Below are 12929 nucleotides of genomic sequence, written 5' to 3' on the forward strand. Positions count from 1 at the left end.
ATACAGGGTTTCAGTGTTGTTTGAGAAGAAATGTAGACTTATATGCATGATCTGAAAGACCAGCATAGTTCGTCCATTAAGTAAACGTTCTGCGTATTCACTTGGAGGGTAATCTGTTGCTCACTACTCCATTAATAACAACAAACTATCATCTGCATTGAGCAGACACACACTTCAATGATCATCACTGTTGTGGACATAAGATTCGACATTATAATTAAATAAAACTGTGAATCATTCATGTACAAGACCACTTGAACCATTATGGATTTCCTTTACGACATGGAAGCAATAAACTGGACGTTTCTGCGAGACAACATATCAAGTTTTCTGGATACTTATGACTACAACCAAGAAGATGCAGATGAATATGAGCGTTTGTATGCTGCCGGTTTATATATCAACAACTATTATCTATGGATCATATTCGGATTTGGATTTTCAGGAAACATTGCGAGCACTGTGACTCTCAGCAGAATGAAACCGATGACGACTTCCAAATTCTATGTTGCTCTGCTAGCCATCATTGACAACCTGGCTATATTCCAGAAGCTGCTCTACCACCAGCTAACATATCACGAAGTGGTAATCGGAAATCATGGTTGCAGGGTGATGAATTTTCTTTATCTATGCCTCGTGACGTATTCCAATTGGATACTTGTGTTTATGGCCATCGAACGTTTCATGGCCGTGACGTTCCCATTAAGAATTTCTGTGATTTGGAACCTAAACCGTGCCCGACTAAGCATGATTATTCTGGGTATTGTTATAACCGCAATATATTCCCACACCTTTTGGACCACTCTGTCCCATGACGGCATCCAGTGTGGCATCGCGGAAGAATATGGTTTCTTTTACAGAAGGATTTGGTATTGGATTAACGCTTCCTTGTATTCATTCATCCCATCAGTCATTCTCATTGTGTGTAACCTGCTCATTACGTTACGTGTTAGGAAATCTGGACAGAGAAGAAGTCGGCTTTATTCTGAAACTGAACTTGAAAGGGGAACTCATTTGAATCGATACGAACGACAGATTACCATTATGCTTCTAACGGTCGCTGTAGTATTTCTTGTTTTGACACTGCCAAGGACCGTCTTTATATTGATGGATTCGTCGTGGACCCCTGGCCGATTGTCCCTGAACTACGCCAGAAAACTTCTTCTTGACCAGTTGACGTTTTTCTTGTGTGATGCCACGCATGCTGTCAATTTTTATTTGTATTTCATCACCGGGCAAAAGTTTCGACAGAGCTTTCTTGGGATTGCTTTCGGAAGGTCCAGAAATTCCAGTGTCGCTTTCAATCACTCTCGTGTCCAGATGACCCATAACGGCACGGGGGAATCATCTCTAAATGCAGGGAGTCTCACGTGTAAAGCATGCGTGCAGATGAAAGTAGCCAATGAGACAATTATGATGCATTCGAGGTACAAGTAGTCACATTTCAAATGCAGTATCAAGCGTCCAACACTGGGGGTATTATACAAGGGCTAATTATTTGGAGTCGAAGTTCATGCCTAAAATAAAATTTGGGATATTCAAACGATTGAAACATACACTGTGACATTATTTACGAAAATATCATATAGTCTTCGTGTGTGAGTGACACGCACCGTGACATCAAATTTCGGGTAGAAAACGAGATCCATTAAAGTGTGACATCACGAGTAGATGTCTTTGCAAAAAACACTTTCAGAAAAAAAATCGTGCTTTATGATGACTTGTGCGATATAATTATGTGTGTACAGATTGCGTCTCTGTTGACTTTATATGTCTTTGTGACATAGAATAGTCCGGTTTCTTCAGTTCTAATGGTTGACAAGATGAATATAGTTTGTTTGAGGTGTATAGGACACTTACCAATTGCATCAAGAAGGTATCGGGAATATTTTGATATACATCTATAGTATCTTGTATTGGCCAATAGATGATTATTTCGTGTAATATCATTTTTTTGTGTTAAATGGCGACCCTTGGCGCACTGTTTTGAATGCGGGGCACTTTTCCAACACATAGTAGCAGATATGCTTACGCGTGTTATAGTGACAGCGAACATTTCTGTTACAATTTTAGCCATATGGTGACGAAAACTAGGCACATGTTAACATGCTTAGAGAATATGATATCTAATATAGCTACGTAGCCAATAGTTATAGGGTGCGTGCGTGAATGTAGACAGGTATTCCATAAATGATACATTGTAAAATAAAGGACCTGTCAAGGGCAATGAAACAGCTCTTGGATCAAAGATAGATATCTAAACTAGTATTTGGGCATTCATATCTGACTATTCATAACAAAACGTTATGGGACTTTGCTATGGATCGCAGAATCTCAGCCTTTCCAAACCACAGATTACACTAAGCATCCAGGCCAAATTAGCACTGACACTTCTGACGTACATCACTTTTTCAACAGATGGAAGTACGCCAAGTATTCCTCGCTGGTTTTGTAAAAAAATACTATCCGGAAGCATCCCGTGTGTAAGAGTGCATATCCCTTTTTTGACCTGATGTTAATTTTGAAGGCCTGATTTTACAAATAAAGAAGATTATATAAACAGATTTTAAGTTTATATAAACAGATGTGTCTGTTCAGTTTGCGCAACCGCTAACCATACACAAAATAAACAGTGTCAGTGTGCATGATGTTATTTTTAATTGCTCTTGTAAAATGCAAGATACACCGATGGCACCAGACGGACATACAACCAACTGATGTGAAACAGTTGCATTAATGTAAACCAAGAATGGCATTGAATGATAAATAGGTCATCACACTGGTGTGTTTTGGGTGGTTAATATCCTGTATTAGGAATAAACACTAGCCAAGTCTCGATTGCGATTGTTCCTTATGCAGGATATTAGCCATCTCAGTGAGTGAGTGAGTGAGTGAGTGAGTTAATATTTAACGTCACATAGTCAATATTTCAGCCATATCGTGACGAGAACATGTTTGACTATTAGCCATCTCAAAACACACTCGCGTGATAAATTATATGTCTTCACTATTTGTCTAATTGAAACATTAGCTTGCTCCTTTAATTCTCTGTGATAATCTAGATGTTTTGCTGTCCTTCGTCGACAGTATTTATTACTTAGTTGTATTTATTGATAATTTATAACTTTAAAGTCACAATGTGTCTGAAATATTGCCGATGTGACTATAAATTATACGTCACTCACACAGTATATTGTTCTGGCAAAATGCAAAACATAACCATTCAGCCTGACGGATGCTGGTTTATGTCACAGTAAGCCGTAGTGATCAATTTCACATCGGCTTGAAATCAACAGGTTTATGTGAAACGCGTCTTTAACATCATGGGACGCTGTATTTCATTCCACGTATATAATCCGTGCCATAATTGTCTCCGTCTTGTGTCAGTGATACAGTTGTGTACCTTTGGTGTTAGTGTGTCCCCAGTGTGATGTCATCGTTCCTGTACTGGCTAGTGTAACATGGATGACTTCACTCGTCATGTCGATACAACGCGTCAAGCCAATATCCGGTGTTCCCTGCTGAAATATTGCTGGATTAAAAGTTTAATCATAAACTCACTTACTTCCCGGCACAATAACAACTTTGAACGTGTGCATGTCCCCCTTTTCCTTGACAATTTAAAGTTCAAGTAAAGATAATTTTAGCTACAGAGTGCACCAAACGCATATCTATTGATTTGGTTGAGTATACAAAAACGCAAGGGATTGTTTTTCATATGGGATGCAATGTTTCCACTGGAGGAGAAAAGTATATTTAAGGAGGATTTTTTCTTTTCGTCCGATTTGTCATAAATCTACCGTGATATAATAACTGTCTCTGGACGTGTGAACTAGTGGTTCACACCATGAGAATACGCTTCCTTTGGTTATAGGGATACTGTTTAACACACTAGTGGTTACTGGCAGGTGCACAAATCTTCAAAGATGTCGGGGTAGCCTAGTTGGTAACGCGTTGTTCACGCCGAAGACCCGGGTTCGATTCCCCACAAGGGTACAATGTGTGAAGTACATCTTATTATTTCTGATATATATATATATATATATATATATATATATATATATATATATATATATATATATATATATATATATATATATATATATAACATCCATCAAGCATCCATCAAGCGTTATATATATATATATATATATATATATATATATATAACGCTTGATGGATGCTTCCTGTGGGGATGTTTGTGTTCAGAATGATGTTCCAATGTCCACGTGTATTTGAATGAGGGTGGCTTAAGGTTATCCTCTGCAATAACCAAGCTTTTTGAAGATCGTCTGTGAATACTACGATCTTGACTGGGCACCCCCCAGTCTGATAACATGATCAGACGTTGTCAATTCAGTACAGTGGTTGGGATCAAACAAGCCAGGACGTCTGGCAGCTCCTGTTGGTTGACTCTTGCGATAACAATGATTTGCTGAAAAATCAATACTATATTATGTACAAGCAATGGATGTTACCCAGGATCATCCTTTCTTCACAACACAATCTCTTCCTACTGCTGCAGCCGCATTCGCTCCTGTATAACCGACTTGCATTCAGTTGACTTAAGCGTCCTCCTTCGTCCGGTCAACGAGTCCAAAGTAATTACTCGTAGCAGTCGCCAATTAGTCTGACATCGGAGGAAAACTATTCTTCCCTCTTAGGTGCTGCTGTAAATATGTAGTGCTCATGTGGTTCGTCACGCTGCTTCTTCTGGCAAGCACAACCGAACACGCTGGACGTCTCGTGGTTGGTCTGGCTCCCTCCTGTTATTGAATATAATTAAGGGCAGGTATTGTTATTGAGGGAATTTTCAGTTGGTTCAAGAAGCCAAATACATTTAATGATTCTTTGTCAGGGTTCATTAGGATCCGTGATAACTTTGAGTGTGTTTTTCCTAATTATGATGGTTGAGATCAAGGGGCATGTGTAAATAGTTATGTTTAATTAATCGAAGAATGGTGCTAATTAGTCTATTTTATTCTGAACAGATAGTTTTAGATGATGACTACTTTGAGGGAACAACCTGTGAAATTGTGTGTATACATATTGGAAATATGATCCTAGATTCCAGTAAGAACCCAGCAATTCAATGTGAGATGAACAAAATGGACGAAACGTTTCGGAAATTAAAAGCAGCCATCAGTAAACATCCACTGTTCGATCATAACGACTACAGTGTTTGTGAGTACCTATTATACGAGGCCAAGTGTTCGGTAAAGGCGACCTTAGTATATGGTAAGCTTGATTATGATTTGGACCTCCGTGAATGAGAGGACACTTCATGGAGGTAGTCTATAGTGATGAGCAAGATGACACTTAAGTCTGCATTTGAGAGACATAAGTGAGTAGTTTTCGAGTAGTTGGAGGACAATGTCGTGATGCTCAGCGATTGTGGTTCATTACACCCATTCCCGTCATTCACACTTTTGCCAATTAGAGTGGACAGAAAACTCAATGTTGTCAATACAACTGAATGGCCAATCTTGAAACATGTCTGTGTCCTTAATGATCTGCCAGTCTTAATTAGTACATTTACAGACAACACTTTCCTGCAGCTTTCTCTGTCACCACAAAGTGACTTGGACACTTGCTTTGACGACTGTAGTGGACGACTGTAGTGGATCACAACAAATGAGATGCATGCATACTTCCAAAACATGGTACGATGATGCACATTTCAATCATTGGAGTTTGAAGGTAAGTAGCACACACAATAGTTGTGCCGACGCAGTGGTCGGTGGCACCCCATCGCACTTGCAAGTCGAGTTGTGTGCTTCGAAGATGGTGGGGAGTTCTGATGTGGCAGTTCGTGCAACGGTTGTGTCTGTCCTTATGCTCCGGACAGCAGTCGGCAACGAGAACGATTCTGAGTTTAAACGGTACGGGTCGGCAGAAAGGTAGTACCAATCCCGGTAGCCCTGACCATTTTTTTGTGTTCGATAAAACTGCATCTCTATAGGTAATAAACACGATAGGGAAAAGGAATCATCCAAGCCTTAGTTTGTTAAAATTGAAGTTTGAAGTTTTGAGAAGAATGTGGGTCTGAACGACTATTGTATATGCTGCTAGTTAAACTAAGCGTACGAACAATGAGGAAACACGAGTGACACCAAGTTTAATACCAAGTTTCATGAAGAGATAGGAAGACTGGTTCGGCATTGATTTGGATGTATCATTTCTCAGTCTTTAATTTTGGCAATCTGTCAAGGACAACACTACTGGTAGTAGGTTTTACAACACTCCTTACATTACATCTGAGACCAATGTGAATCATGGTCACAACAGTTGGGCATTTAGGTTTCGCTTTTGTGACTAATTTAGAAATAAGTACCCAGTAAAAAGTGCGTAGGACCTACTTCTATTTACATGCACTGATACTGCAACCGATCTGGTATATTCTTGAATTTACTTCTTGTCGCAATGAATGGCAATACACTCAGGCAAGAGGTGGGTCTGATTATTCGGAATAACGACAGTTAAAATGTTCCTGTCAGTAAATAGACAGTGTGTATGCGTATGGGACAGACTGATTAATTTCAGAAAGGAGAAACGGATACTTGTGGCAAAAAATGAAACAATTGTTCTTTGAGTACCCAGCACCGTTGCCATGTTAACTTTCACAATACCTCTGAATCCAACAACAGTCATCTACACGATCAATTAATATTATTAATATGTCTTACGGCAGCTATGTAGACGTCTAGTAGTCTTAGGTGATTGCTTTGTTGTTGGCATAATTACAACGATCACATTTCTGAGTATCTACTTACCTCGACTTGGAAGACATGTGCCGTTACACCACGACATCTCAGCTTGAACTGAGATGATAGCTGGCGGGGATGCGCCAGCACCAAAGATAATCGACAGGTTCCGGACAGACCCAAGGGAGGCAACTTACACCAGATATAGCTGCGCGGTAGACGAATAGGCTTCGAAACGAATCGGAGACTTGAATAACCCATGACAGTTTCTGGCACACAAACGGCCGCAATGTACACAAATTATTTTACATAGACTACCCTTTGTCGTGTTCAGCAAGTGCCGGTGAGACAACTTGAACTGTTGAGAATTGTACATTTCATTTACACACATTCCTCATTCTGACGCTGCACTAATTCAACATTCAAAGCAATGTTTGGACAAATACACAAGACCTAGTGAAGTGAGTCATCGAATATTGACTTCAACTTCACCAGCGTTAATGCAGCTATTCATGCATTGACATTTACATTAGTAATGCAAGGCAACAAACAATTCATGTAATTCTTTGAGAAAAGCTGGTAATGTAGAAATGGCAGGCTTGATTACATTGTGTTCTAGCTCTGCTCGAGCGTCATCCACCGTAGTATTGCTTGATCATATTCAGTTAATGACGACAGGACAACTTCATGTCAGAGGAAACGGCAGTGATGCAAACCTCATACGTTGACGAATTGTGTTATCACAAGGTTGGTTGTTTTACTGGAATTATAACTGGGACGAGCAGTGTTGTGGTTAAAAATTTGGCGTGACAAAAGATGTAAGAAATCCCTTGTGAACCAGCAAAACAGAACAAAGACAAGCGTAAAACATTCAAATATTGTATAATTAATAAGCAAAGAGAGCAAGTTATACAAAGTCACAATTCAATTTCACAATACCGATTTCAAATACAATACAAATGAGACCAAATCTAAGGCAATGGTTGACAAAAGATATAGCAAACTCACCAAAGTCTAGGTGCGAGAGGGAAACAGGTATGCAGAATGTAGCACAGCGAGCAGTCTGACGGCGGCTATGAAGATCAAACGTTGACGGCTTTATTGACGATGATGTATACTCCAGTGAATATGTGTCCGTGTCCGTCTCAACATGGCAACTAGACTTTCTATATATATTCAGTCATTTCCCGAAAGTTCGAGCACATACGACCATCGCCACGAACGTGGAATGCTCTAGCAGTCTCCCGGAAGTAACACGTAATCAAAACAAACTCAAGAGGAGGTAAGTCTAATGCACTTCCAGAAAGCTTGCTGCCAAAATACTAAAAAAGCGGACCATCTATTATACGAAATGTGACCCATCATCATTATTATTACTTAATTAATACGAATATATACAAACAATACACACTCGTAACAGTAGGAATTCAAACACAGCATTGTTGATTTCTCGGCGCATCTGGCCACAACACATCACTGCGAATCGTCACGACTGATACATATTTCATGTATGTATGATAGGATTCCTATATTTAGCTTTGGGTCTGCTCATAGTTTTATAATTTGACGCCCTGCCTTCCCCGTACGCAAAACAACTCATAACTGTAACAAAGGCAGAACACGTTAAAAGTCTTCTAATAGTTTTCCAAGAACCCTGCTTTATTCATTTAGAGTCCACAAGCTATATCTCCCTGGTAATGACTTCACTGAAACAGAACAGCCCTGTGCCAAATTTCAACAAATTTGACAGGTGCCCCAGAAATGTCTTTCATAAACGACTAACCGGGACAGAAATATGAGCACTAACGCTGCCTGCAACTTGCATTACTATAACACATTCGTTACCTATGTCAATAGGTCCCTTCACCCAGCATCAACGTCTGCCCATAGGTATTTACTTACATCATTACATTACATGTAATGACAACCACGTTAGACACAAAGGTCGACGTTTATTCACACAAACATTGACGTTTATTGAACCGCGTCTGTCCCAGTTTACAGGATAGGGGATCACTAGACAGGTCATAAGAAAACCAAACAGATTCTACATCGCTTTGCGAAGTTTTTGACAAGATCTCGTTAGTGACTGGAATTATTTCACACCGCCATGAAGTCATTGTTCAATGCATTAGTGCATTGACTACATAAGGCCATACAAAATGTTGGATATTGGAGTTACATACTGACACAATTAGGTCGTCATGCATCAGTATATACTGACTTAAAGCTGAATTTTAAACTACATCAATATACAATAGTATGAATACATATGCTATTCTTCACGTTACCTAAGTTTCAATATCTAGCGCTGAATGGATATCTCGGTAAACGTGACATGTATTTACAGATCTCTCACTCACTCATTCATTTTCACACACTCATCGAAGAATGTAACTTCAGACAGAAAGAGTAATGATGCACAGCAGAAATGGGAAACATAAGAACTCTTGCAGGACTATTGCAGCTGAACACACTTTGTGAAAGAGCTTCCTTGAACATTCAGACCTGACATACAATGTAAAACGTGCGCCCCTTTGAGGATGCAACATTCAAGCGTTGGCTTTGGGAAAGGTGTTGAATTCCCGATTTTTTAGACTACATGTACGTAGACGCAAATTACACTAAATGGAAGGCACAACAACTGCTCATAACATTCCCAATATGCGCGGTGTACCCAATGTCCGTGGCTGACCGCTGTTTGCAACGACATTCGCGGTTTTATTCCCTCTACAAGGAATCTGATTCAGCAGATACTTCAGACAGATGGTTAGCCCATTAGTATGAATTTACTTCTTTTCCATCTATTAGCAGAATAATATTAATGAAAAAATAACATTATCGCTTCTATTGTCACAACTGTCCACTGTACAGTATGCAAAAGATTTTGTTTCCTTGTGCATCTCTGTCAATCACTGATGTCCCTAGATATTCGTAAAACGTTGAGAGTATCCACCACGAAATCAGCCACCGCGAACACGCACACATAGTCAGTATTAGACAGTAGTTCTCTCTAGTGTCTGCCGAAACAGATATCTTCGGGAACATAGCGATAAGTTAACGATACGGCGAGATATCAAAAGAACACGTGCATATGTCAATTATATGTGAACTATGTCAGATATAGTTTGTGTCACAGATGTGGTCTCAGTTGTAAATCAGCTGATTTAGATGATCTGTTTCATTCCTTGTTAACAATACCAAAGATAGAACATGAGAGCTAACTGACAAATAGGTAAAACCAAACCTCAATAAAATATATCTACAATGTGATAAACTCAGAACTTTAGTATTCAAAATGTATAAAACCTGTATGTCATCTGTGTTTCAGCCACATCGTGACGAGAACATTTTAATTCATATCAATATTGACATCAACAAATGTAGAACATAAACAATGTTATACAAGGATAGTAAAACTACGAATGTCTTAATATAAAACTAGTATGCTATGATAAAAAAAAGTATATCGCAGCAATACAATATATAAACGGGGTAGAAATCACCAGGAATTGAAGATTGATTACATTACATTACAGCATTAGAAGAATAACACTACCCCTGTCAAGCAAATTTCCTTCCTTTCTCGCAAACTCATTTTTTCACTTAAACATTTTATGTACGCTCTCGGAGCTGGTTTATAGGCCTTCAATACTGCATCCGAAATAGTGAAGCCTCAAATCCAATCCTTCGGAAGGTCGCGTGGTCGATCCCGGCCGTGTCATACCAAAAGGACGTTTATTGTAAATAACAAGACGTCTCGGAGCGTATGATTGCTCCTTCGTCAGGTGATAAAGTTGACATCTATATCTGTTTGCTTTTCTTATGCATTCCACTTCTAAATGCCCTTCAAAGATTTCATATTTTCGGATGTACATTGTGACGCAGGTGCTTTACGTAAGTAGTCTCCTACCTAAGCCCTTTGTGTGAGTCTGGTTGGTTGAGTTGGTGCCTCTGCGAATCGTGTAGATACGGGTGACCAGCTGTCAGAAGGCAAACTGACGCATGACATACTGACACGGAGAATGGAACTGTGAAAAGAAGTAATGTCCATTTTAGTTTTTAAGATGTCCAGAGCTTCTAATGGCACTCGTGCGAGGTAGCTCGAAAGAAGATGATGTCAAGCGGTGCCCTGGGTATGCTGAAAGCAATTAGCATCCGACCTGGCCTGGATTCTCCATGGGTTGGTATCGCTGGAGGAAGACAATTCTTTATTGCAGAAGCATTAACATGAAAGGCTACTTCAGTAATGAGAAATTTGCAGCCTAATTGTTTGAGGCCTCGTATAGAAATAATAGTGGTTTTAAGTAACGGGATGTAGCTACATCACACGTGTGAGTATCATCTCCAGCAAGTACAGGCAGATAACAGGACACATTTGACAGCTAAAGGTGTAGTCTTGGCCAAACTCTCTCTCAACCAGATAATTACCAAGTGAAGTGTCATTTCTAGAACATTGTCTGGTATTAAAATATGCTTGCTGACCAATCTGTCTCATTTCCAGGCCAGTCTATTTGTGTGTAGGTCTAAGAGAAACGTGGGTAAAATCATGCCATCTTTGTGACTATCCGCATGACATCGTCGGATTTACAGGCAGAGAAAACTGAATTGAACAGTAGGTTTGCTGGTGGGATAAACCGATTATTTTCAGCACATATGTGAAGAAAACACTTACTTCCCACAATATGCGTGTGCCTATCGGTCATTTTCAGATAAACTGTAGAAGTGCTGTAGGACTTGTTGCAACCCTTGCTGTTCTAAAGGTGAAACTAATTTCCACGTGAAATCAACTGTTACAGTTAGGAGATAAACATCATGTGTTGGCCAATTTCCGGGTGTTATTGAGTATTTGAAGCACGGGAATGCATTTGGAACCGACGGCGTCAACACATGATGTTTATCGACATTGTAAACACAAAAGTAAACCAAAGGGTTTTACTGTCTGCACTCGTTTACATCGAGAACGAGTGCAGCAGTGAAGTGTCATCAGCTGGTTCCCATGGTGGCATCTGGAGTTGCTCATTTGTGACGTCATTCTAACTTTACGTCACAATATGATTTGAATGACGTCACCACTGTTGATGACGCAACAAAACCATTGTTTGCGAGGTTTCTACGTATCAGTACGCAGTAAATAGTCTTGCAGTTTCCGGGAATCTAATACCATTTGATCATGTTTTTCAACCAATCAGATTACAGAACACAGTGACTTTTGGTTTACAATATCCAATTGTCAAATGTAATAGAAAATTATGGTAAGCAGTCACAAACATTAGAGAAAATATTTGATACTGCTTTTCGTGTTGTCGATGAAAGACATTCCGTCTATGATTTTCTTCTAGATAATATTTAAAAGATAAGTCAACCGTGTAAACCAGCAAAACAGAATTTCAAAGTGAGGTTTTATATTTTGCATCATTAAAAACATGGATGAGAAAAAAAACCCAGAAAGACACTTTTTGTTTCAGTTTTGTCGGTAGAAGTAACGGATTTTTCGTTATGGTAATTGATGTAGATATCATTAACGTTTACTATTTACAAACACGTAAACAAGTAAAAATAGTTGTATGCTATGCAGAGAACAATATTGTCTTCGAACAAAAGTCAACTGATCAACAAAGACAATCGACAGAACGAACTAACCGATTTCATCTTTAGTCATTAGAACGGTTTGTAATCATACGTTACGACCACAATAACACAAGTCTCATAGCAATGGATTCTGGCCCTAGCCCACATAAGTGTATAACACAACCGTGTATATTCCAAACATTAAATCACCCAGACGGAAGATGTACATGTAATATGAGGATGTAATTTACGTTTATTAGATACTCAGAAATTCCTTGTAAGTGAAAATGTGCACCCCAAATACCATGTGCAGTCACGTATTGGAGGCATGGGTCATTTCTGCAAGTCATTCCAATGAAAACATTGGCGAATGGGAGTTTCCTGGAGTGGAATAAGTATTTTTACCATGGTAAGGATGACTGTATTGTTTTGCCACATAATGAGTAATGTTTCTGAGGTACGTTTTTGTAACATTGTGATAATATATTGATTAATGAAGTTAAACCTTTTCGTAATATTTCACGAAAACCATCTCTACCTTCCATGCATGGCCCTGTAACGTAGATTACAAAAAAAAAATGAAGTAAATTACTTCTCAGTGCCTGTACTAACCGTTTCTGTATAATTCACTGGTACATATAGTAAGCCCAGTAT

General features: G+C 39.1%; 1 protein-coding gene across 1 annotated transcript; it reads left to right on the plus strand.

The window, feature by feature from the left end:
* Positions 1-264: 264 nt before the first annotated feature.
* On the plus strand, positions 265-1437 carry LOC137256417 (probable G-protein coupled receptor B0563.6). The gene has a single exon (XM_067794261.1). It carries the CDS (start codon positions 265-267, stop codon positions 1435-1437), a length of 1173 nt encoding a protein of 390 aa, XP_067650362.1.
* The last annotated feature ends 11492 nt before the right edge of the window (positions 1438-12929 follow it).

Source organism: Haliotis asinina, chromosome 11 (genome assembly GCF_037392515.1).
Source record: "Haliotis asinina isolate JCU_RB_2024 chromosome 11, JCU_Hal_asi_v2, whole genome shotgun sequence".
In the NCBI taxonomy this organism is placed as follows: domain Eukaryota; kingdom Metazoa; phylum Mollusca; class Gastropoda; order Lepetellida; family Haliotidae; genus Haliotis; species Haliotis asinina.